Raw genomic sequence first — 27,238 nt, forward strand, 5'->3', positions numbered from 1 at the left:
TTCTTTTTGATTTATGAGTTGATATTTAAAGTGATCGATTGATTCAATGTTAAGAAGATCAGAAGGGAGTGAGTTCCATAGTTTGGGGTTGGAGTGACTGAAGGCTCTGGGGATCTGAGGGTAGAGGTAGTTGTGGGTTGTGGAGGAGATTTCTGTAAGGTACAGAGGGGCAAAGTTATAGATCACAGGTGTCAAACTGAATCCCAGAAGGGCCGGTGTCCTGCATGTTTTAGATGTTTCCCTGCTTTAACACACCTGATTCTAATTAATCATCGTCACCAGCTTGTCATCAAAGTCTGGGCACTTCTGTTGATGACACAGTCACTTGTATCATGGTGCAATGAAGCAGGGAAACATCTAAAACCTGCAGTTATAGATGAAAACCCCTGTTATAGATGAACAATAAACTTTTGCCGGTAAGGGAAAAGGGATGAAGGGTGGAGTCAGGTTTGGTGTAAATGAAGAACTGGGCATCATCGGCAAAGCAATGGAAATAAATGAGATGTTTACAGTGGTGTAAAGTAACGAAGTACAAGTACTTCGTTATTGTACTTAAGTAAGATTTTTGAGAATTTGTACTTTTATTGATACTTTCATTTTTCTGTACTTTTACTTTTACTTCGTTACATTTTCAAGGAAAAAAAAAAATCGTACTTTTAATCCGCTACATTTAAAATTGGACACGTCGTTACTCGCTACAAATTGAAGAACAGCACAGCGGGGGCTGATTTATGGTTCCGCGTTACACCGGGCAGAGCTACGGCGTAGGGAACGCGGCGACGCACACCTTACGCCGTCGCCTACGGCGTAATGTTAAGGCTCGAGGGAAGGAGGGCGGACCCAAATGCAGGACAACACAAGCAAGGTTCAGGTATAATAAAGTTTATTAAACAAAAGGCGCTCCACAGGAGGGAAGGAATGCAAACACAAAATCACAGACCGAAAAAACACGGCTGGAAAGTCCAACTAAAAGCGCAGACCGGAGGGAAGCTCACGGCTGGAAGATCCAAACAAAGGCGCAGACCGGAGGGAAACTCACGGCTGGAAGATCCAAACAAAAAGGCGCAGACCGGAGGGAAACTCACGGCTGGAAAAACCAAACAAAAGGCGCAGACCGGAGGGAAACTCACGGCTGGAAAAACCAAACAAAAGGCGCAGACCGGAGGGAAACTCACGGCTGGAAAAAGTAATCCCAAGGACCCAGGAAGGGAAGGCCCACAAACAGGAGACCAAGGAAGACCAGGAAAACAGGCAGCATACAGGGCTCTGAGTTGGAGAAAATAATCCGACACCACAGCTTGTGGGAGGCAAGCTTAAGAGCAGACTGGGTGACGAGGCTGAGTGGTGTCAGGTGTGGGGACGGTGATCGGGATCAGCTGTGGTGCTCTGGCCAAGCCTGACCAGACTTTGGCACCATCTGGTGGAGGAAAGGTGTGCCAAACCCTAACACGTAAGGTGTGCGTCGATTTAACGCGGACCGGCGGACGGGAAGGAAGGGGGGCGCGTGAATATACCGAGAAGGAGCCGCAGCTCCCGGGAGAGTTGCGCCGCAGAGGCGGGCCGGAAGGCCGGAGGACCCGCCGTCGCGTCGAGTACCGATGAGGACTGAAGCCTGAATTATGGTTCCGCGTTAAATCGACGCAGAGCCTCGCCGTAGGGTACGGGCCCTGCATTGGTGTAACGCGGAACCATAAATCAGCCTTGACCGGCAGCCGACGCGTGTCCATGCGCACCGTTCTTTGATTCCACCCCTTCTAAGGTGGTTTTGGCATTTAAAAGTTCAAAAGTCTCATCCTTTATCAGCTGGGGTTGCTTAATTTTATCACTGCATACTACAGGCTGGGGGTGGACCTGTCAGCGGGGCCAATGGGGTACAGCAGCAGTTATGAGCAAAAGGAGAAATTAAAAAGGGGTTAATGGAAACAAACGCTAAAGGGGTCAGAATAATATCACCATTATTTAGAGTTGTAAGCAAATTGTTGGATTCTTCATTTCTTTGCAATCCTTTTGAAAATAATTTTGTACTTTGTACATTGTACTTTGTACTTTGTACTTTGTACTTTGTACTTTTTACTTTTTACTTTTGTACTTAAGTACATTTTACACCATGTACTTTTGGTACTTTATTATATTTAATTTGAGGTACTTTTATACTTTTACTTAAGTAATTTTCAAGCAGAAAATTTGTACTTTTACTTAAGTACAATATTTTTGTACTTTTTCCACCTCTGGATGTTTATAAAAAATGAAACCAAGTGGAAGTAAGTAGATAAGAAAAAGAAAGTGTTCCAGGGAAGAACCCTGGGGCACACCAGTGGTATCTGGAAGAAATTGTAAGGTGAAAAATGTATTTGGATGAACTGAGTGTGGCTATATGGGTAAGATTTAAACAAGACAAGTGGTGTCTGTATGTGAGATACCAATAGCCTGAAGCCTGTTGAGAAGGATGGTGTGTGAGATGGTGTCAAAAGCTGCTCTCAGATCAGGCAGGATGTTTTATTTATATATGTGTATATACATATTTATTTCCTTCTCTTCCACATACAAATGATTAATGTCAAACCCGCCTTGAGAAGAACATGTAAATGGAAAAAGCATTGCATTGTATCCATAGAGCAGGTTTTTGTGAAGACAAAATCCCATCTTAATCCTATGTGCAAAATCACAGGCTTTATTTCTTTTTGCCAAGTGAGCTGATGAGTATTCATTCACACCCCATTGTGCCTTGCTGCCTCAGTCGGCATTGATAGGCGCGGTCTGCTCCTGCTCTGCATTTCCATTCCTCCGTTTCCTCCCTCCTCCCCACCCACCTTCATTTACGCTCAGTTCAGTGTGGTCCTCTTTCACCAATGGCTGCTCGCAGCACCACATCTCTCTCCTCCCTCCTGTCCCTTCCACCATCCTCTGCCTTTCTGAAACTGTTTCCTATAATCTTCATATTCTTTGCCGGTGTTTGATGCTGGTGATACGTGAGGCTTGGGATTAAGGTAAATGGGAGCTCTCTGCGCTAGTTCTCTGTGTGGGGAGCTGAGCTGGGCATCTTTCTTTCCACAACAGTGGGAGAGTGTTATATATCGGGCAACATCACTGGTGAGGGGTAGGTTACATCCTCTGGAGAAACGAAAGGACATCGCTGGAATAGATCAGTTTGACTGAAGAGCCACGTGTGTTCCCTGGATGTACTTTATGTGATGAAGACAAGAAACTGAAAAAAAAGGGAGGCAGAAGGCAGAAGAAGGAGAAGGGGAGCATTTAACACGAGGCAGTCTAGTTTTGGGGAGGAGGGTGGGGAGTGTTTTGAAAGTGAAAGGAGTAGTGAACAGGGTCCTCTCTGCTCCCAGATCAAAGAACTGGATGAGGAAGGATTGATTTTCACACAGTCTGAAGAATCACAGGGAGACTGAGGAGTCACCGGCTCTCCAGAGACTGTGGAATTACAACCGGAGCCAATAGGCAGTCTGCAGCACTGACTGAGAGCCTGAGGGTGGGGGTGGGGGGTGGGGGGGGCAGTTAGAAGGGATCAGAGTTTTCCAGGTGAACAGAAGTGAGCTTGCTTCTTGAGTGAGTACATCCTGAATAAGAAGACAAAGCGGACAAGGGAGAAGGTCACTCTTAGAAACTGTGAGATTCCCTTTTCAAACAAATCTACGAGCGGATCCCGTGATGGCTATCCAACTCATGCCCGAATCAGCTGTCTGCTTGCTTATGGTGAGTCCTGGGGGTATGGGATGTCCGCATTCATTTCTTTTTCTTATTTGCATTTCTGTGATTGTGCAAATTTTCCCCTACAGACCAGAGTGCGTTCAATGAGCTGAACTCTCATTAAAAGCTCAATATCCCTCTTTTTTATATTCAGAACCCACTTCTCATAATGAAAAAGTGTGTGTGCTTCCATCCATCAACAAAACCACTTGTGTTCAAATGCAGTAAAGAAGACAGTGTAGTGTGGAGATGTCAGATGTAATTTAAAATAAGCCATATATGTATTGTGTTAGAAAGTAAGAAAGTACCTGCGCTTGTGTGTTTTTTTTTTGTTTTTTTTTTAAGAGAAAAATACCAGTGCTTGTGACTGTGCACGTAAATACATTGCTGCAGGGATGAGTTTCCAATTTTGTGCAATGTCAGCATTTTACCATTCAAGACTGATTGAAATCGGTTCCACATCAGCGAGAGAACAGTTCTGCGGCAACTCAGGAGGCAGGTTTTGTGGGACCTTGTTAGTGGCATATTATCCATGTGTCCAACCTTGCCAGAGAGTGTAATGAACACTCTCTCCTCTGTCCGCTGGACAATGAAACAATGGCAGTCACAGGAGTCGTTTTGCTGCATGATTGAGGTTGGAAATAAAGCTTGAAGGCTTGAGTCCATCCTTTGACAGCCTTTACTGATTTAAATGTAAGTGCTAGGTGACTTTTATAAGCCTTTTCTTCTCGTTTTTATTTTATAGCGCTGGCATTCTGCAGTCCCAGGGGGGCGTCATGCATCGCTGCACTACCTGCTATTTCCACCTGTCATGGCTGTCTGTTACTATGGCGATAGGCCATGCAGTCCATGCTGGGGGGAAACAGCAGGAGGAAGGCAGGAGGAAACTAAAAGACTTGATGCACAGGGCAAGGAGACTAAAGTGTGAGGAAGGCAAAAAAAGGAACAGAGGACAAAGAGGACATGAAAGCCGGCTGTTATCACCAGAAAAGTGACACAGTACAACAAATACTGTCAGGTTTAAGATGGAAACAAATAAACTCATACTGAGGGGGGTTTTAGACCTTGGAGGGTCTGGCGATAATAATGGTAATAATCGTGTCACCTGACTGACATTTGTGCCCCTTGACTCTGTTTTTCCCTCCCACTGCACATGTGTTCTCAAACAAGAGGACTTACTGTCATCTGTGACAGTTTTTAAATGCTCTGCTGTCAAAACCGTGTCACAGTCACTGTTCCATCTATGATTAATGCACTACATCTACGATGTTTCCAACACTCAGAACCATGTTGCACTCCCAAACAGTGAGGAGCACACTTAAATAAGGGCACCACTTGCTTGTTGGTGGTTTCTTTGTGTGTGCTTTCTTCAAGCACATGTGTTAAATTGCTCTAAATCTGTCCTGCTGGTGGATCTCGTATGAATTCATGCTGAGCAGGACTGACATCTCGTAACCAATCTCAGAGCTCACTGATTTGGCATTTACATTCATGCCAACATGTGAGCTCGAACCTGTCTTTAATTATTAATGGGAGCTTGACAGGCTTTGTGCGCATGTGTGTGCTTTGTGTGAGCCAAGATTAATATTGATTATGCTTCCTGCCTCTATGTGTATTAATATTTCAGGTGACTAAGTGATTATCTCCTGCAGTAATTACAGACACCACACAAACAGACAGGCAGACAGAATATCTTTATCTAATTGGGTTGAGTTTTAGAAAGGTGATGGATCCGCTCATCATTTGACTTCTATTAGATAAAGATTTTTTTTTTTTACCAAGATTTCAACAACTAGGATTTGACTTGTGTCACTGACATGTAAATGAGAGACTGGCACCTGTTTTGATCCCACACAAGGGTTATTTAATATAAGTACGTCCTGTTGCAGTTGACAAGACAGTGGTGAGACCAATTGTCTCGATGGCTTGGAGACACCAGCATGACCAGGAGGCAGGAAGGACAGCTGAAGGAGGCAGAACTGAAGATGTTACAATGGTTTTCTTTGACTGATGAGGATAGATATGATTAAGAAAGAGCACATCAGAGGAACAGGAAGGGTTGGAAATCTTGGAGACTGATTAAAAGAGGCTAGACTGAGATGGTTTTGACAAATAAAGAGGAGAGATAGTAAATAGATTGATTTCTGGATGTAGCGAAAGAATATCTGCAGTTACAGCACTGTCATACGTTCCAGGCATGGCCCAGCTAACAAGAGATGGACCTTAATGGAAACAGATGTATTGTTCAAGCCAGATGTGGCTAAATATCATAACCTGGCTTTCAACAAGGGTTGCAGCAAATGTTGTGAGTGCCCAACATGTCCTAAACGTGCATTAAGACATGCAACTTTAGGTCATCTTTGGTGAATTGTATCCTTAACTACCCCGACCGCAAACTTCCCACTATCTTTGTCTACAAAGATGAGAGTTCATAGCTGCGCTCAACCCCAGTTAACCCTTTCAGGAAAGTCAAAGGCTTACCAAAGAAAAATGCAGAAGTGGGGCATGTTCATGCCAAACATAAGCCTGCAGGGCTGATTTTGTATTTTGAGTATGAACTGTAAGATCTTAAGACTTCTATGATTTGTTCTATGTTCTATGTTTGGTGTCTTCAAATTGGAATTTAAATAGCTGATTATAAAATAAATCCAAATGAACCATGGGTTTAATCAGGAATTGCTTTAAATTTAAAATCATTAAAAGAAAAGAAAAAAATAAGCATATGATGTGAATAACGGCGATGATTAAAGACTAAATCCAACAATGTCTCACGGGCTCCAATCACAAATTTATTTTGTTGCAGCTAATCCAGGATTTGTCCTAAATAGGAGATGCTGAAAAAGAATCCCGTGGAAATGCAGCTGAAGGAGGAGATGAGGTCTTCAAAAATGGGAGCGGAGTCGGCCTCAGTGTTCCACTTCTCCCTCAGCTTTTGTTTTTCGTTTTTACAAACCTCCTTTCAAAGATGGTTGGCTTTTTTGACATGCGCTGCCAAATAATCAATATGCTTCTTAGCATGTGCTCCGCAACACTGAGCCTTGCACAAAGAGCCAAGAGAGAGCAGGGCAAACTGGGATCTTGACACACACATAGGATAAGTGGATTATCTTCATTATGCTCAAGGGGTCTGGTTAACATGCAGCAAGTCAACAACATCTCACAGCGAGCATTCAGCAATGACCGTAGTCTACATGTTACACGTCTCACTTCTTACTTCCTGCAGGATGCAGATTCTGCATGCTGCATGACATCATTGCGTTGGTAAAGGTGAACATTCGGTATGTGTAGGTCATGTTGACAACTTCTTAATGAGGCGTTATTTACACTAAAGAAAACATCCAGCTAAAGAGAGAACCTCATGTTTCTTCCACGTCTCTTCATTACTGTCCCTCATTCAATTATCCTGCCGCCGAGCACGGAGACCAGATGACGCCGTGTGATCAAGCCAGGGGATTCATTCAGCGCTAATCAAATCACTGAGCTATGATGTGATGATCCCAGTGGGTGTGTACACATGTGCTTTAAGCATAGCTTGTAATCTTTTGTGTCAATACATGCATTCACCTTTAGAAAATATTGAAAAAAATGTTTCATCTGCAATGTGGAGACGATTTTTCCCCGGCGTAAGATTATTAGCATACATTTTCTATTTTTAATTTGGTGCACACTGCAACACAGCAAGCAGCATACAAATGGAGGAAGACTGATCAGCATGGGGGAGGGTTAGCAGAATGACATCATACTGAGATAAGTGATTTCTGCCCCATAACAATGGTAACGGAGAAAAAGAGGGAATTTTGCTTGCATGTAAATGTTGATGATGTGTACTTGTGCAGTGCTGACCGCGTCAGAAAAATTTAATGCTGAATTAAAAAACTAAAAAACTGAATTAACACTCCCTTTTTAAAAAAAAAAAAAAAACCCAAAACATCCACAAACCAGGGAAATGTGAAGCCATACAAAAACCAACATGAAGTGAAGAAGTCATCTCAAGCATCTTCAGGCTTCTTTATATCCTGCACCGGTTTCTACCTCATGGGGATTAGTATGAAATACAGGCACAGATGGTGTTTCATGATTATGTTGTGTCACTATTCACCTTTTATGTTATTGTCTTTGTGTAAGGCATTCGTACATGCTCCCCATGGTGTTTTTTTTAGCCTGTCTGCACAGTTTTAAGTACAGCGTAGCATTATTAGGAATCATTTGACAGTTTTTGTTCCCCAAAGCTGCAGTGTGCCTGCAGAACAGTCATGCTTGAGTGGTGCCAGGAGCCAGTACTGCTGATGTCAGCTAACCGGAGCTCTGGAGTCGCTGCGAGAGAAAGGAAACACTTTTGCTTTCGCGAGGAACAAAACCCTTTTACAAAAAAAGTACTGACATTTGCAGTGAGTCTGTTTATGCATATAAACATTTCGGCAGGTTTTTGGAGGCACTCTTACAAGTCTACATTGTTGTATGTGTGTTGTATTAGTGAGATTGTTCCAGCTCTAAGCAGCCTAATGTAGACCAACATTTGAACACATAGAGTTTGAAAACACACGGACATAAAAGCAAAAAAAAAAAGTAAAACTTTTTGGAAAATGTTTTGAACCATTTGTGTTTTTCCCGTTCAAATGAATTGGAAGCTGTCCAAACCTTTGACCAGTATATGTCATCAGACTATTTTTTAACTGAATAAAATTGTCCAAAACAGTACTGAAAGGTAGTCATTAAAAAAGTATTTGAACTTTTTTATGTGCAATAAATATTTCCAATAACTATTGAGGATTTCTGAAAATGAGCTCCGATGAGTTTCTCACTGAACTGTTTGGTTCCCCTTCTACCACAACATTTCTGCTTAAACTAGTATGGGCCGGTCCGCTGACCCGTTTTTGTTAGACCCACTAGTCTGCTCAAATCATAGCGTTCTCACTTTATGTTGAGACCCAGGTCAGATGTGCAGATGTCCTGATCATTTAATCCAACAATTATTGTTTCATCTGTAAAGAAAAGCATCCCAGCTGGGACATTAACAAAAAAATCCCCAAAAACATGACGCTTTTGTCTCCATGTTTCATAAATGAGAAAGGTCTCAATTTGTCCATAAAGTATTTTACCAACAGCCTTGTTCATGTAATCTTAAATAAACTGGGGATAGACAGAAATCCCCTGATTTTGTGGCTGTAGTTGCAGGTGGGAATGACAGTGGGAGGAAATGGGGGCAGAGAACGGAGAAGACGCCCAGGAAGGTGTCACAAGCCAGGAGTTGAACCTGGGCTGGCTGCACGTGGCCCGGGGTCTCTGAATATGGGGCCCCTGTTGAAACAAGTGAGCTATCTGCAGCATGAGGGGGGCCACGTCAGCAGTCCTCTGAAGTGGAGTTAATCATCCACTGTGAAGCCAAACTCCACGGTGACCTGCAGACTCACATATCTCGGTCTAAGTTATGTTTATGTTCTGGTGATGTTTTAGGTCATAAACAGTGGCGGCTTGTCAATAGGGGGCGCTAGGGCATTAAAATTAAAATTACAGGAAAAAATATAGACACAGTACACATAAATTACGTAATAAAAAGTAATTATCACATCTGTGCACTCATAAAATGTGTCTGACTTTTAATTTTTCAAGCCTTCCCATCCCATACTGGGTTTATTCAGAGTTGTTTTTTGTGCAGACCGAAATACATAGGTTTCAATGGCGAGGGGCGCCGAGTGTGTATTGTATGTTCTTAAACTTTTCTTCCATGTGACTTCATAGTGGTCTCTAATTGGTTACTCGAAGATTCTCTGGCCAATCAGCGTGTCTCCTGTCATTCTTCATCCAATCTGATTGATTCATGAGCTGTCAATCAAAGTCACACCCCTGACAGTGTAGACGCGCGATTGCATCTGTCACTCGCATACAAACGGAGTCACAACGACAAGACAGGAGACAATGGCAGCAGAAAAACTAAATTCGGTTGTTTCATTACAAAATAATAATTTCACAAGGCGTTCGCCGGAGGAAAAGAACCCTAATCCTAACCCTAATCCCCACTTGCCAGTGCGCCCCCCCCAAAAAAATTTATCACCAGCCGCCACTGGTCATAAATATATGGAATAAACTGTTCAGAACTTTATTAACTTAATAATGCATCCACCCATCCACCTTTTAACTTTCACTAATCTGGGTTCGGGACAAGGGTCAGCAGCCCGATCAGAGAGGCCCAGGCTTCCCTGGTCATAATCCGTGTATATATCACGACCATGGATCCCATTGACTTCGCATAGTACTATATCCGTGGTGCTCCCATTAAAACCTCAATAAAACACTGCTAAAACAGCGTTAAAAACATGCTTTTACAAACTGACAGTAACAAACAGTACCTTGCGCGACAAAAACTCATAATTTAGCCACTATAACAAAGAATAATATAGCCTATAAATAATAATAATGTCATAATCCGTGTATATATCACGACCACGGATCCCATTGACTTTGCACGGTACAAAATCCGTGGTGCACACACAGAATTATACCATTTTCCGTGTATATACCACGGAAAATAGTGGTGAGAGGTCGTGGGCATTTCACAACGACAAGACAGGAGACAATGGCAGCAGAAAAACTAAATTCGGTTGTTTCATTACAAAATAATAATTTCACAAGGCGTTCGCCGGAGGAAAAGAACCCTAATCCTAACCCTAATCCCCACTTGCCAGTGCGCCCCCCCCAAAAAATTTTATCACCAGCCGCCACTGGTCATAAATATATGGAATAAACTGTTCAGAACTTTATTAACTTAATAATGCATCCACCCATCCACCTTTTAACTTTCACTAATCTGGGTTCGGGACAAGGGTCAGCAGCCCGATCAGAGAGGCCCAGGCTTCCCTGGTCATAATCCGTGTATATATCACGACCATGGATCCCATTGACTTCGCATAGTACTATATCCGTGGTGCTCCCATTAAAACCTCAATAAAACACTGCTAAAACAGCGTTAAAAACATGCTTTTACAAACTGACAGTAACAAACAGTACCTTGCGCGACAAAAACTCATAATTTAGCCACTATAACAAAGAATAATATAGCCTATAAATAATAATAATGTCATAATCCGTGTATATATCACGACCACGGATCCCATTGACTTTGCACGGTACAAAATCCGTGGTGCACACACAGAATTATACCATTTTCCGTGTATATACCACGGAAAATAGTGGTGAGAGGTCGTGGGCATTTCACGGATTTTTGTGAGATCACGTTGCTTCCCTCTCCCCAGGCAGCAGGCTTTGCTAGTGGGAATATCGAAGCAGTCCAATGGCAGCTGAGAGTAAACCCTCCAGCGTCTCCTGAGTCTGGCTGAGTCTTGGGACCTTCCAAACCACTTTTCTTCTTCAAATATTTGTTGTTGTTTTTTTTCCCAACTGCTTGGATTAGCTCTGCAGCTGCTGTTAGCTAGTGAATAACACAGTCGGCTATCATTTCTGGGGAGGACTGTAGTGTGAGGCACATTTGTGAACATCAGATACTGAAACAGGATTAAGAAACTCAGTTGCTATCCAAGCAAAGTTAAATTATCATCATTAACAGCTTCGACTACAGTTTTGTTTTTCATTGTAACCACTTTGACTAAGGCTGATTTATGCCATTTCTGTCTGTTTCTCAAGGTGTAACATCCACCCATTCGCTGAGTCCACAAAGTCATAGTCACAGCTCAGGTTCAATATAGATTAGAGCTTTGATTTCCTGCTTTGCAGCTTTGAAAATGGTCCATGATCAGAGTATTGATTGGCCTGTCCGAGATCAAAGGCACAGCACGGAGGACTGCTTCGGGGTGGATTTGGGTGTACATTTAGTGGAATCGTTAATCACAAATGTTGGAGTTTTATTCTGTTATTGTTTTATTCAGAGATTGATTTTTTTAGAAAAAAGAGTGATAGGGATTCATTAAAATGACAGACGAGTGAGAAAAAGGGTTCAAACCTGCGTGTGCATGTGTGCGTGTGAGAGACAGAGACCAAGGCATGCTCTATAATCTGTTTACATTGCAGCCTGTGTAAGGACTATTGATAAGCTGCAGAGGTGAAAGCATCTCCGCTCTAATTGACTCCATCACAGTTCCTTCTGGCTTAATTGTGGCCTTTTGTGCAAATAGGGGAAGGTCTCAGGTGTGGCTGTGTGAAATGTTTCTAGTGTGTGCACACTGTGAATCTCCTCCTGCATCTTAATCTGTACTGTGGTCTCCTGGGGAAGTGTGAAAGCGTTCTTTGTGATTTTTAATGGCTGAAAGGGTCCAAATCAGCTCATCTGCTGATCCCACTGTAGATGTTGTGACCCAAGAAGGGGTTAAGGAAGCTGAAATTAATTAACATAAGTGCATGCATTTATTCATTCATTCATTCAGAAGGAAACCTTTGGAAGTGCAATCCTTAGGAGTATTTAGTTATGTGCATAAATGTTGACAGAGGTGTGCATTTATATTAACTCAAAGAGGGGCCACATCGTTGACCATATCAAATAAATTCATCTTTCTTTCCTTCTCATATACTTACACATGACCTACACATGACGCACAGTCAGCCAGTACTTTGAGAACAAGCACAATGTTTAGATGGAAATGCTGCACCAACTTTAAATGATTTTTGCCGGTGGCTTGTTAAATATTGTTCTCAATAAAGCTCCCATGTGACATTTTTCTGATGATGTTCCCTGAAGGTCAAGCTGTCGTGAAAATAGACCTTTCCGAGAAGACAAATTTAAGTTTTTCCTGTTTTCGTCGTGTCCTTTATGCACCTGCAGTAGGGGCGAGTACCTTGTACACAAGATGGAAAGAGTTGGTTTGTATTTTTTTTACATATACAAATATTTCTGGATGTTGGTTGGTGTTGTGGATGCCTAAATGATTTTCAGGGCAAGAACAGTGTCACATTAACAGGATGAAACCTGTCTAGTGTGCCGAGGTGCAGGCTTATGGGAGGGGCAGCAGGGTGGCATGAGAGGGGAGAGCGAGAGGCACCAGGCGGTCTGATTGGCTGACCATCTGTCTCTGGGACTGAGCAGATGTCTGAGTGGAAAGACCAATCTCTGTTTGCTTCCAAGTTTCACTTTGACTCATGTCTCTGGTGCAGTAAATGTGAGTGCAACCGTATATGGGTGTGCCCATTTCTGAGCGCCTGCTCGCTGGTCTCAGCTCCCAACGTTTGTCACTCAGCCTGACACGGCTCCCAGTCGGAATCACTGCCCTCCATATGGAGTGAGCTAACAGAGGACACGTCCTCGTCACTATGAAAGGCTGTCTTGTTAGCAGTGCCTGGAAATAGGCTTGGAGAACATCCCATATGCGCCTATGGATGAAAGACTATCTAAACTAAAACAAGTATTAAAGCTAAATTAATGAAACTTTTTTATCAAGACAGTTGGTTGTTCAAATACTAATTTCATAAATATCGCACATGAAATGTTTTCACATACTTGTGTAGGGAATCTTTATATAACTCAAAGAGTTTTTAAATTGCTCTCTGTCATAAAAATCTATACAAAATCATAGTTTGAGTGATCTGGGCTAGTTTTTTTCTTTTAATCTTTATGTGGAAGTAAAATCCCTGCAGCTTTATTTCCCCTTTTGTTCACTGCTGTCATAGTGAACCAAAATAAAGGCATTCCTGTTGACTCAAAGACTGCTAGCAAGTAGGTCATTGTATAAAATGTTTGAATCCTTGTCCAAGACAAGACAAGATTTTCTATTGGCTCAGCTCAGATTAGTTAATTGTATACATGTCACACGTACTAACTGTTTCTTCGAGCCTTCCTACAAAAACAATGTGTGTACACAACGTGTGGTGAAGACTATGTAACATCCTGGGTGTATATCCTGTTTGACACAGGAAGAATGTGGTCGAGTGACAGCTGCATCTAAATATGCTGCTAACACACAGAAACAATTTAATCTACTGACTCTTCATGGGCTTTTTCTGCCTATGTCTCAGCAATATAATACACATTTGTACATTTTTCTTTTAAAATAAACCTTCAGAGTGAAACTCCAAAAACTGAATAGCTAATAATAATGGCAGTTTGTCGTGGCCGACGTTAACTGTTAATGTTCAAGTTGAGTGCCTCCTCTGGCAGGCTCTCATGTGGGCCTGCAGACCCGCTAAGGATCTGCAGAAGCACTGGCATATTGTGCAGCGGAAGTCACTTGCTGGAGCTACGTTGCGTCTACAATCATGCGCTCTTTGGTACTCTGTCTCACGTTGCTGGCCCTGGCAACACCTGATCCACTACAAAGCATTTTTTTTTCTTCTTTAATGAATGTTATTTGTTTCCTTTTAATACACTATTAATGTTGAACAAATATGACAAATGACAAGATAAATGCGTCTCTTTCTTGTATTCTGTTATATCTGGAGAGTGTTCGAAATTTTTACGACACGATCTCATCATAATTACGGCAGTCTTAACAAATGTATTTTTTTCAATCACAACCACATATAAAAATACATTATATCCTAAGATAGTGGTGAATTTTGATGAGACTCATGAACACAAAACCCAAATGGCGGCGATCGAGAAAAAGTCAGCACTCAACTCAGCTGAGCACAACTTTATTTATGAAGCCTTCTGTAACTACAAGAAGTTTGTGCTCTGAAAACAACTCTTGAAGTTGTATGCAGCAATGAAAGCGTTAAAATACAGTGGTTTAAGGCATTTTGAAATCTATTGTAGTCGAGGGCATTACTTTGACATCAGGGTTAAAATGAGTCCAGCCTTGATGTTTTTTCAGTGTTTCTTTAGGAAAGAAAGCTCCAAAAGGCAGATGGTGGACTCTAGAGACCTGCTTGATGTGTGAATTTAGAGATCAATCCTGCTCAAATGTGACTCCAAGGTTCTTCACGTTTGTAAAGAAATGAGCACAATAAAATTGTTAGATTGTGACTCTGAGGTTTTGGCCAAAAAAAAAAAAAGTTTTTCTTTTCTATCTTCCAATATGCAAGATCCTGTTTACTGGACTCACAATAACAAAAATCTGACAAGTATTGGTATCTTTGTATCAACCAGTGCTGCATGGGTGAAACTGGATGCAAACGGTGGGCTTTAATGGCCTGAACCATGATATTAGAGTAAACATACATAACTTTCCCTCCTTGTGGAGGGGGCACGGTGGCGCAGCTGGTAGTGCAGCTGGGCTCCCGGGTTCGATTCCCGCTGGGGACACTATGGGCGCTGAAGTGCGTGTTAAGTTTCCCCATGACTTCAGTGCCCACACCCTGGGTGGGGTTGGCGAAAGAGCCTTTCTGTGTGGAGTTTGCATGTTGTCCCCGTGTTCCCTTGGGTAGCGAATGTGAGCTACCCTCACAAAAACATGCAACAGTTCTGGGCTATACTGCCCCCTCTGGCCAACCGGGGCACCAGATGGGGTGGGGAGGATCTGGCCGGAATAACGTCATCCTTCCACGTGCTACGGCCGGCCGGAGAAATCCCACCCTGTCTGGTGAAAAGATGCGGCCTGCTCACTCCTCAGGTTAAGGAGGAGACCTGAGCTCAGTGCAGGGCCCTCCCGGGGTTGGTAGATGGGAGCAATGCCCAGGACTGACTAAAGCCGGGAATACACTGTGCGATATTTTAAATCGTATGAGACTGCCCCATCTCACACTGCACGACTAGATCGCGGAGTTCAAAAGTTCAGAGCCCACGATTTAAGTTCTCACACTGTACGAGCCGATGCTCGGATGCGACCTGTCTGCTCACACTATACGATCATAATCCTCCCGTCGGACCTGTTACTGGAACTCGAGGCCGGTTTTGGGGCACGGGTCGGCTGTTCCAACCCAAACGTGCGTCCTGCCCACCTGATCAAAGGTTATGGGATCCTTTATTTTTTTAATAATTTTATATATATATTAAAAACATATCTGTACCGCTTCTGATTGGTGTGGGCACTGCGCATCATTTTTTGACACAACAAAGAACGCATACCGCAAAAGTTGTGTCTCGGCGGAGGAACCCGATGTCCCAGCAAAATGAGAAGAGAAAAAAGAGTTCAGCAGACAGCGCACACACTAAAGGCTGATTTATGGTTCCGCGTTACACCAACGCAGAGCCTACGGCGCAGGGTACGCGCCGACCAGCACCATACGTGGAAATGCGGTCTTTTATTGCTATTAAAACATGATTTGTAATGTGAATTTGCAACACTTAAACTACAAATAATAGTTTTTGACGTGACATCAGAGATTGCGCATGCTCTCTGCAAAAGGATGAGGCAAATCGGGTCGCAGCACTGCTTCAACTGTGCGAGGAGCGACCAGGATTTCAAACATGCTTGATTTTCTTGCGACCTCACGATTTGTGATGGGGAGCTCGTCGTGAGGTGTTAATCTCTCGTCGTTACCCCACGTACACTGCACGAGGCACGAGCAACAATTGGGTCAAAATCGGGCCCGATCAAAAAAAAAGTCGCACGACTGGAAAATCGGCTCAAAACGAGCCGATAATCGCACAGTGTATGCCCGGCTTTAGGTAGGAGTGGGACTGGGTGGTAAAAATGGGAAAAAATCGGGGATAAAAATTAAAAGAAAAAAAAAAGAGTATACATACATAACTTTCGGATGTTTTACCATCGAATAGTTGACTTAATTGAATTTAATTGAATTTAATTGAATGCTTTTTATTGTCATTATACAATGTACAATTGTAGAGCTTTACTTACTTGTGGTAAAAAACGACAACTAAGAAAAAAGTGAAGATATGAAAAATAATAATATAAGAATAAAAAGTATAAAGTTTTTAAAAATGTATCGTAACTGTACATCTTGTATTTGTTTAGGATGTTGATGGCTTTTGGAAAGAAACTTTTTCTCAATCTGTCTGTTCTTGCTTTTAAGTTTCTGTAGTGCCTGCCAGACGGCAACAGCTCAAACAGATGAGAACTGGGACGTGAGCTGTCCCTGGTGATATTGCGAGCTCTGCTGAGGCACCGGGTGGAGTAGATGTCCATCAGGGAGGGCAGAGGACGGCCAACGATCCTCTGAAGCCTCGCTCTGTCTGCCTCAGTGCAGCTCCCACACCAGCTGGAGACAGCAGGCTCTCGATGGACGAGCGGTAGAAGGCCAGCAGCAGCTTATGTCCAGATTGTCCCTCCTGAGGACTCTCAGGAAGTGCAGCCGCTGCTGAGCCTCCTTTATGGCAGCTGTGGTGTTGTGTGTCCAGGAGAGGTCATCAGAAAGAACAAGAGCTCTCTCTCACTTAAAGAGCTAGACGGAGAGAGTGAGAGATCTCTGCAACAGTTAATTGTAATTTCTTTTAACTGCCACTAGAGGGAGGTGAAGACTGATGAATAACACCCTATTATTTTTTTTATCTCTTCCACAGAATTATAATAGTTCACCATGAATCCGGCAAAACTGATTGGATTAGGTGTAACAGGAAGTGAAGGGCCCTTTATTCAGGTGTAGGTGGTTGCTGACAAAGTTGTCATGCAAAGCCAGGAGCAGCATGGCTTCTTCAGCCGTTGCATCATTGCATAAGTAATGACACATGAAGAAATGATGAATCTCAAAGGAAGATGTTTGAACTGTGTTGCTCTTGACCACATGAATATATATATATATATATATATATATATATATATATATATGTATATATATATATATATATATATATACTGTATTTTCAGGACTATAAGCCGCTACTTTTTTCATAGGTTTTCAACCATGAGGCTTATACAAAGGTGCGATTCTGTGGATTTTTCTTCCACCGCTAGGGGGCACTCTAACCGGGATTAGAATAAAAACTAAGACAAAATAAATGCAAAGAAGAATACACTACTTCTTCTTTAGCAGATAGAAGTAGGTAGAAGCAGATTTCAAACAGATAAATAGATAAATAAATACCGGTTATTTTCTCTTGGTTCTGTCCCGTTTTAATCAGCAAAGTTGCTGCCGTGTTAAAAGACACTGTTAGGAAAGATCTATTTAGGTACAAACATGTACATCATTTACAGTTCAAAATCCTTCTGTCCATGTAGTAAATATCTACCGTATTTTCGCGACCATAAGGCGCACATTTTTTTTTTTTTTTTTTTTTTAAATGTGCCGGGCGCCTTTTGAAACGGTGCGCCGTGTCTATTACCTGAATTACGGTAATGTAAGGCCGGCCACCATGAGAACGGTAAAGGGAGAAGGGGGCGGGTGAAGCCCCCGTGAGTTGCGACGTGAATGAGACTCCACTGAGCTGTTTAATGCGAAACAGATGATGAAAACTTTTAAGGATTTGCTTGATGTGTAAAGTGAAATAAAATACAATCAAACTAAGTTTTGCTCCGCTCTATTTAAATAAGCACACTTGTGTGTGTGTGTTCTGCAGCGCGTGTGTTTTGCATGTCGGGAACCGAGGAAGCACCTGCCGTGGGTTTGCGGGGTCTGATCGCCGCATCCCCGCTGCAGATCCAGTGCTCTTTCCCCGGGAGCCCCTGCTACAAGTCCATGTGGGCTCCTGCGGTCCTGGCCGGTCGGAACCGGTGACTTTCCCCGGTTAAAGCAGCGGCTGGAGCAGCGCGGTGATGCGCGCTGCTGCAGCCGACTTCCTGGTTCCCCAAGCGGTCCGATCACCTGGTTCCTGGCCGCTTTACGAGAAGGGATTTCTGGGGTCTGTCTCAGGTCAGATCAGCTTCACCCTCCGAAATTTGCAGCCAAATCTGTCGGTTACAAACCCGGTACCGGATCCCGACATGCGCGTGTGTGTTCGCGACGCGACACACACTTACTGGTTTATGTGGCGCTGGCCTGGCGCAGCTGATGGACAGAAACTGTGGTGATTTTTAAAAGAAAAACTTTGCATAAGACGTTTCCAGCCGGAGTCATTATAAGGGTGAATGAAAAGAGGGGGCTGGATGAAGGGATGATGATCAAGAAGCCGAGACAGGTCTGGAAATTCCGACTGGCGCAGCTGAATTAACGGAGCTCCTGTCAGATAGGCTACAACCCGGTACCGGATCCCCGACAGCGCGTGTGTGAGCGGGTCCAGCGCGGGGGACCCGGGACGCGGGACCCGGGACCGCCGCGGGACCAGCGCGGGGGGGGGGCGGAGCGGGACCAGCGCGGGGGAGCAGACGGGGAGCGGACCCGGTCCAGCGCGAGGGAGCAGACGGGGAGCGGGACCCGGGACCGCCGCGGTCGGGATTTTTAAAAGAAAAGCGTTCCCTAAAGAGACTTTTCCAGCCAGAGTGAAATGAAAAGGGCTGGATGGATGAGGAGATGATCAGTGGCTGAGACAGGTTTATGTGCAGCAACCCGGTGGTTTTTTAAAATTCTTTAATGCAGAAACAGAATATGAACCTTTGAAGGGTTTGATTGATGTGAAAAGTGAAACAAAATATCAAACTAAGTTTTGCTTCCGCTGTATTTTTAGCGCGTGTGTTTTGCAGTGCGCGTGTCTGCAGCTCCGTCTCCTTAGACGGCGCCTTTTGGGTCGGTGCGCCGTATGTGTGTTTTAAAACCAAAAATGACACACAAAACTGAGGGTGCGCCTTTCCACACAGTGCGCCATATGGTCGCGAAAATACGGTAATCTAACAACATAAATATCTGCAGCTTGCATATCTTTTTTTTTTTTTAAATAGAGCGGATGCGGCTTGTATGCAGGTGCAGCTTATAGTCCAGAAAATATGGTATATATAAACTGAAATCTAACCAGAGGCAGCTCCAAACCACACTGTCACTCACATGTGTTTGTAGGTGAGTGTGTGTGTCTGGGTTTCTCTCTCTCTCTTTCTCTCTGTCTCTCTCTCTGCAATGCTCCGTGCTGCCCTGAAAGTACTGGTTGCTCCGAACAACAGTTGCTAGGAAACCATTTTGGAATGACTTCATAGCATCGGGCATGCTTATATCGTGGCTCACGATGAATAAAATCAATTCTTTCTCACACAAATGCCCTTTGAAATAAGTACAGTGGTGCACACAAATGTGGTGGGTAAAAAGCGTCGTCATATTAGCTCTGAGATGTGTACTGGTGCCAGTGCTTTTGTTGCAGCTGCTGTATAAAACACATTTAGACACAAAGCCTGTTTATTTGGTGCATGAAATGAGGGTGATTAGAGATTTTCTCTCTCTTTATCTCCTTGTGTTGCTGTTTTTCCTTTTTGGCCACCCTCCTCTGAATCCACATGTCCCTCTCCTGCAACACCTTGCTTGTATTATAAACTTCCATCCATCTTTTGGCCCTCTTAATTCATTGTGTCTCTGCAGAGCTGAGATAAGATGCTCTTTAGCTGTGGTGAGGTGTGAGCAAACAGGAGCTTTCCTTCTCTGCTTTAAAGATACCCCCAGCACTGCAGGCAGTCGCCCAGTAAATGTATACATTTATATATAATGGTGCAGGATATTTTCTCTGTGGGTGTGCGTTCATGTGTGTATGTGTGATGTGGTATATCAATGTGCATGTGCAGCAAGTTTCCTGGGATTTCTTTTTAATGAACTTTAGATTAGATGTCAGACATATTCCCTCCGGCAACAATCAGCCCGAGTCTCTCAAACATGGCCTGGACCCTTGGCTCTGCAAATGGGCTGAAGCGGTTTCACACTCTAATATATCAGAGTAAATCTCAACCTTGGCCATGAGTGCGACACCAAACACCAGGCAGCTATTTTACTAAAATCGTGTTAAAAGCTCCTGGAGCACAAACAAACCATGTTCAGTCATTACACATACGACCAAGGGAGTAGGTTTGGTCTCAACATTGGTAGGGACGATATAACGGCATAACCTGCATGTACTTTTTGCTGGGGACGGGACATTAATAAGACCAAACAGATTGGGTGAACGGGGGTCAGGGCTACATTTGTCACAAATATGAACCTAATTAATTGATAGGCTAAATGATCAATGCAAAATAAATCTGTATTGACTTATACTAACTTTCATGTGTATTGGTTCACCTGATACACGGTTCCATTCAAACCTTTGTTTTCAAGAACTACTAAAGAAACATTTTGAAAACTTCCAGAATATTCCAGGATTTTATTAGCAATTTAAATTGCAATATTTGAACATAACTTATATTATATTAACATACACGATAAATACAAACTTATTAATAATCTCTTCGCCAACAAGGCCCCGGGCCCCCCTCCAACCCCCCCCCCCCCTGACTATCACGGACTGCCCCCCCATCCCACTCTACGTTACATTAACGTAAAAACTCCAATCCTGTAACTTTTGCACAGACTCATATCCGGCACTTTACAAACCTCATTGTACATTTCTGTCTATACTTTTTACCTATCCTAAGTTCCTAAGTCACTTTTGTACAGACTCACCTGGCACTTTAAAACCTAATTTTGTACATTTCTGGTCTACATTTTATTTTACTGTTTATACTTTTTATTGTTTATACATTTCATTTTATTTTATCTCTTATATATTTGTTTTTATATTTGTATTGTGTTGCACCAATCCCCAAAACAAATTCCTTGTGTGAAAACTTGGCAATAAACCCTTTTCTGATTCTGATTCTGATTCTGATTAACTACTACTTAACCTATATATGGAACTACATGTTAGCCTACATTGTCCTTCACCACAAGAGTAATACATTGCTTTAAAATAATTAACTTAATAACTGTAGGGTCAATTTTATCCTTACAACATTTGGGAAGACAATCTAAATTACCTATATATCTGAACTCATTATATAATTCAAATAAGTTTCAAATAAGGTTGCTTAAAAGTTGGTGGGGAAGTTGGCAATTTGAGCCTCCTGAAAAGTTGCTAGTGTTATGTCCCTACCGTCCCTATGCAAACCTACGCCCTTGCATACGACTGAGACGTCTCTGCCTTTCAGTATGCCATCAGTCAAGTAATCCATGAATGAAGTTATCTACAGCTGCTTAGGCCCAGTGTCCACCAGGAGGGAAGATTTGTGTAATCAACTGATTGAGACAGTGATTAACACTTTCTTGATTTATGACTTTAATCCCTCAAATGTGTCATTATTGATTTACCTAATTGCACTCCTGCTTCTATGGATGGCTTGATATGAGCACTGAAACAACAGAACGCTGTTGTGGAGAAAGAATAACGATTTATCTCTTTAAAGGCTCTCAAACATGGACACCTCGATCACAGCTTGTTCTGTCTATCAATTTGTGCATCAGACCACCCCAGTATTGACAGTGATTGCTAACAGCAACATGTCTTGTCTCTCCAATTCCCACCTGAGTTAATGCTGTTGGTCTGCGTCGAGAAGGAGTCCCAGTCCCATTTTATGAGGGTAGGCAGCAGCTTCCTCTCCGCCGCCATCGATTCGGCTGGAATGCCGTGACAGAGTCGCACATTGACTTGCGGGTCTCAGTCTGCTCTCGGCAAAACGCCAGGGGAGAATATGGTGAACAATGATGAATGTGACTTCCTCTTTTTTTCCTCCCCATTTCTACAGCCAATAGGCAGGCTAACATGCTTCTGATTTCCAGTTTGCTGACCTGAGTTGCTTGACTGGGTAGGTCTTGGTGAGATTTAGCAACAAAATACTGCTATTAAATATCAAAAACCCATCTAAACACTCAAAAACGAAACAAATGTCATTGCAGTATTGCAGGAGTCTCAATGGCAGATGGGACGACAGCTTAAAGAACAAAAAGACATCAGGTTGACGTTGGGGTTGGACTGAACCTCTAACCCTTCTTTCTTTTTTTTTTTCTTTTTTTTTTCCCTTGTCTGCACACATATTAATGATTGATACCATGACGGTAGAAACCAAAAGTATATATATGTACATTATTACTATATTTAATATATATATACATATATATACGCATACATATGCGTACACATACATAAATATACACATACAAACCCAGTGATTTTTTTTTTTTTTTTTTTTTTTGGGGGGGGGGGGGGGTGACGACATCCACTGCCAATCCAGGAAGCAGGAACACACGGAAACACACGTCAAGCACTGGAAATCTGCAACAAAAAACCACAAACAAAACACGAAACCGGCACGGAACCAACCAAAACAATAACAGCAATCAACCTAAATCTTGAGATCTGATCGCAGTCTGAGCTAAGCTACCGCTACCGCTACCTAACCCCAAAAACTAGAGAGCCAGCATGCAGGTGAACAAGCCAGTGTGTATGTCTATGTGTGTGTGTGTGTGTGTGGGTGTGTGTGTATGTATATGATCATGCGTGTGTGTGTGCGCGTGTGTGTGTGCGTATGTATATGCCTGTGTGGCTGTGTATGTTTGTGTATATGCATGTGACTAAGTGGCTATATGTGTGTGTGTGTGTGTGTGTGTGTGTGTGTGTGTGTGTGTGTGTGTGTGTGTGTGTGTGTGTGTGTGTGTGTGTGTGTGTGTGTGTGTGTGTGTAACCCTTCTTTCTTGCTGTGAAGTAGTTTAATAGATAATCATTGCAATTAATTCCTTTGTTTCCCCATAAAGCTGCAGTCTGTTTCGCAGCAGCTAATTACCGCAACCCACTGAAAACTGTTTTGTTTTGTCTTTTTAGTGTAATTGCAGCTCTTAATAGAAACACAAACAGCCATAGAAAATTACACACCATCCTTTGCTTCCGTCCATGATGTGGTTCTCATATATCTAATCAGTCTAAATTCTGCTGTTTGTACTGGCATTTGATTTCAGCCGTGTGAACCCGAGCGCACTGTAGCAAGAACTGAAGATTGCAAGAAATCAAAGAGACGAAAGCGAGCGAGAGCCCCAGGGCAATAAATCAGTCCAGTCATTGAACCAAGTTGTGTCTGTTCACATCTGTGTGATGGAAAAAGTCGCGAGGGATTAATTTTGGGGTCCAGCTGGGGCCACAGAGATGTGAGTGAGGAGGATTGGAGAGTGATTGAAGGGGGATGGGAAGACAGACGGGGTGGGGAAGGGGTTCATGATAATATGTTGTACAGTCCAATGTGCACTGCACAGTCAAGTATTGTTCTGTGACTATAATGTTTATCACCCCCTACATCCCATCCAACCATTCTCTACTTTATGTATGTTCAGGTTTAATAGTGACATGAAATGGCTGGAGGTTGAGGCGACGGAGTGTGTTTGTGTGTGTGTGTGTCTGTGAGTTAATGTAGGATTTGCTGACAGGGTCGCTGTCAGCAGGAATGTGTGACGGTGATATATGGGACTGTATGTCACTGTAGCTTGTCAGACATGTACATGTAGCCGGGAGAAAAAATAAGATATGACACCTCAACCTTGCATCATCTCAAAATAATATTTTCTATCCTGGCAGTCAGATACAGGTCTGCCCCCAAAAAATAGAAAATACATTTTAAAAAATCATCCTTTTCATGAAAATACAATGTGCACATTAATGGCTAAATATTTATTCGGCAAATATTCAGGGGAAAGACTAACTAAAACAGAAAATGATGCAAATTGGGCTTTGTTTTTTCAGGAGGACTGTTACTCTATACGCTTATATTTTTGGACAGTGATGCGGCTCTTCTTCAGCTCAGGTCAAAGGGTGTCTGATTAATGAGATTTGAGCCCCTCTTGCTGCCTCCCCATGGAGACCTCTTAGCATCTGTGCAATCCTAACTTCATTAATAAGTGTGTATGGAAGATTTAGTGGTTGATAAGGTATGCTTGTGTGTCTTTCATTACTCTGCGTTTGTTCTAGTGCCTTAACTTAATGTGTGTGCGTCTTTGTGTGTGTAGTCATGTTGTCTGATGTTCCCTGCGAGGCGGTAAGTTGTCCTATGTGGAGTGAAGCAAGGAATGTTCTCCTGAGGGAAATCTACAGTTTAAATATGCTTTATAAAGGAAACTCATGACTATGAACCCTTCTTCATGGAGATTTCGTTTTAATTAGATGTTAATTAGTGCTCTGATTATAAATATTGCATCAGATTTCACCTTCTGGGCCCTTGAACACGTGCTTTTGTTCACAGTATGCATTCACGTTTGAGATCATGTGCTCACATAAAAAGTGAATTAGAAAGTCATTTTTCTCCAGCATTATAACAGAAAATCAGTGTTTGCGTTAAAATAACACAGTTCAAAAGCTTCATCTATTTGTTTATTTATTTATTTGATATCGAAATATACAAAATGCATATGTTCACAGTAGTTATGCCACCTGCAGGTTGAGTGCTATTGATTGTGCCTGTACATTGTTGTGCTGAGATCAATGGTAGCATTTTCCAGTCTATCTGCAATTCTATTGGTGATATAGTTATTTGACAGCGTAATAGTTCTAAGCGCCTTCAGTCTGGCCGCACAAATCAATGAGCTGGCCACTGACCACCAGCTTTGGGGATTTACACATGTCTCAACGAACACATAATCCTCTATGAACGCAAAGCAGCGTTTTATTTAATGTTTTCCTTTTCTGGGGAGTACTGACTACGGCTCGGTTAAGTGTGACGTCTGGATTATTTGCTCTTTACATAACTTTACATATAGCAGATTCACCAGGTTAACAGAATAAAAAAAAGAAAGTATAACCCCAATTCCAAAAATTTGGGGTACTTTGTAAAATTTAAATAAAAACAGATTGCAAGGATTTTCAAACCTCATGAATCCATACTTTATTCCTAATAGAACATAAACAACATATCAGATGTTGAAACTGAGACTTTTCCCATTTCATGGAAAATATTGGCTCGTTTGAATTCGAAGTCCGAACACATCCCATTGTTTGTGGAACCGGGGCTGTAGTTCAGTACTTGGCAAGAAGACACCAACCATAAACATGAAGTCAGAAGAAAACATCTTAAAATTACATTATAAAAACATCCACAGAAGTTGCAACTTACAACTGTGAGCGTTCTTTTGTAACATTGCTGCTACATTTCAGGAGTCCAAATCAACTACACAGCCTTCATTCTTGAATTAGAAAAGGAAGGATTTTCATGATTTGGAAACCTTATCTGCCTCCATCCTTTAAATCCTGGCTCCATGATGTCACAACCTTCTTAAAACTGAAGCCAATTTCCATTATAGGTTTGAACGATAATCTTAACTTTTTTGAGCAGTAACCTGCTCATGATTTGCCTCAGAGAGGATTTTTTTTCCATCTCCCACCAGGCAACCATGACCGGGAGCCTGTCCCCCACCCAGTCTGTTAATCTACCCAAAATGACACATTTAGATAAATATAGACACTATCCTCTGACAGCCCTGCAGTCAAAAGAACTGTCTCTGTTCAAATGACATTTCTTTTTTTTAATTTATACTCTTTTTTTATTTAGGCAACAAATAACCTGAGGGCATCATGGGTGTTACAAAGTCAAGGCAATACAATTTCTTCCATACATCGTGTTACAATGTCATATCTTTGTTAGTGTGCATACATAATCCATTTTTCCCAGTACCTGTCACATTTCTGCAGTTCCAGTTTCAATACAAAAGTGAGTCTCTCCATACAATAAACACCTTCTACAATCTTCAGCCACTGATCTTTTGTTGGAGGGTCAGCCTGCAACCAACTACGAGTTATCGCTTTCCTGCTGCTTGCCAGAAGTATCTTCAGCAAATATTTTTCTTTAAGAGGAACAGTTTCTGGCATCTTTCCTAAATATAATGTGATGAAATGACATTTCTAATTTATTTATTTGTGAATCACAGCGATTCTTGAAATGTTACCTGCCGGATTTCTGTCTATTTTATGGACTCAACCATAGATCCTTAGGGGACTCTTCACTTACTTTGTTTACAATGCGTCTTTCTAATGAATTACTCTGGCAAAAAAAAAGAAAGAAAAAAAGATTCTGGGATACTCAACTCTATACAAGTGTACATCAGATGCATCCTCAAGAAAATGGGTGGCGCAAGAACACATCCAGAACACATCCTTGACTGAACCTAGAAAGTCTGTCCATGAAGCTTTGGCAGAGTCCAACCCCCATGAGAAACGAGTCCAACTTACAGCCGACATTGCAGACCAAGCTCTGACACCGGATGTAGAGGGACCGGACAGCCCATATAAGGGATTCTATAAGGGACACGGTCGAATGCCCTCTTCAAGTCCACAAGACCCATGTGGACGGGTTGGACAAACTCCCATACCCTCTCCAGGACCCTGCTGAGAGTGTAGAGCTGGTCCAGTGTTCCACGGCCAGGACGAGAACTACACTGTTCCTCTTCAATCCAAGATTCAACTATCCTGCGGACCCTTATCTCCAGAACCCCTGAATAGATCTTACCAGGAAGCCTGAGGAGTGTGATCCCTCTGTAGTTGGAGCACACCCTTCTGTCCCCCTTCTTAAAGAGGGAGGGGTACTGTCCCCAATGTCCATGAGATGTTACGCAAGCTTGTCAACCAAGACCGCCCCACAACATGCAGAGGGTTAAGGATCTCAGCAGAGATCTCATCCATCCCTGGTGCCTTGCCACCCAGGAGTTTCCTAACCACCTCAGTGACCACAGCTCCAGAGTCAGGAAACCCTACCTCCAAGTTCAAAGGCTTTGCCTCCTCATAGGACAGCGTGTCAATGGGATTGACAAGGTCTTGAAAATAATTCCCTCCACCTAGTCAGAAACGTTCAATAAACGAGACAGCCCACTACGGTTCGGTTTCCTGTATCTGTGTCACGTGACTGCC

At 42.6% G+C, this 27,238-nt stretch overlaps 1 protein-coding gene across 1 annotated transcript in view; it reads left to right on the plus strand.

The window, feature by feature from the left end:
- Window positions 1-3,648: 3,648 nt before the first annotated feature.
- Window positions 3,649-27,238, plus strand: part of frmd4a (FERM domain containing 4A) — a 144,055-nt gene continuing 120,465 nt past the window's right edge. Inside the window, exon 1 of the mRNA XM_061722019.1 lies at window positions 3,649-3,708. Within this exon, the coding sequence (XP_061578003.1) occupies window positions 3,664-3,708 (45 nt within the window). The 5' untranslated portion in view covers window positions 3,649-3,663. The remainder of the gene's footprint in view (window positions 3,709-27,238) is intronic.

Source organism: Cololabis saira, chromosome 5 (assembly GCF_033807715.1).
Source record: "Cololabis saira isolate AMF1-May2022 chromosome 5, fColSai1.1, whole genome shotgun sequence".
NCBI classification, from domain to species: Eukaryota; Metazoa; Chordata; class Actinopteri; order Beloniformes; family Belonidae; genus Cololabis; species Cololabis saira.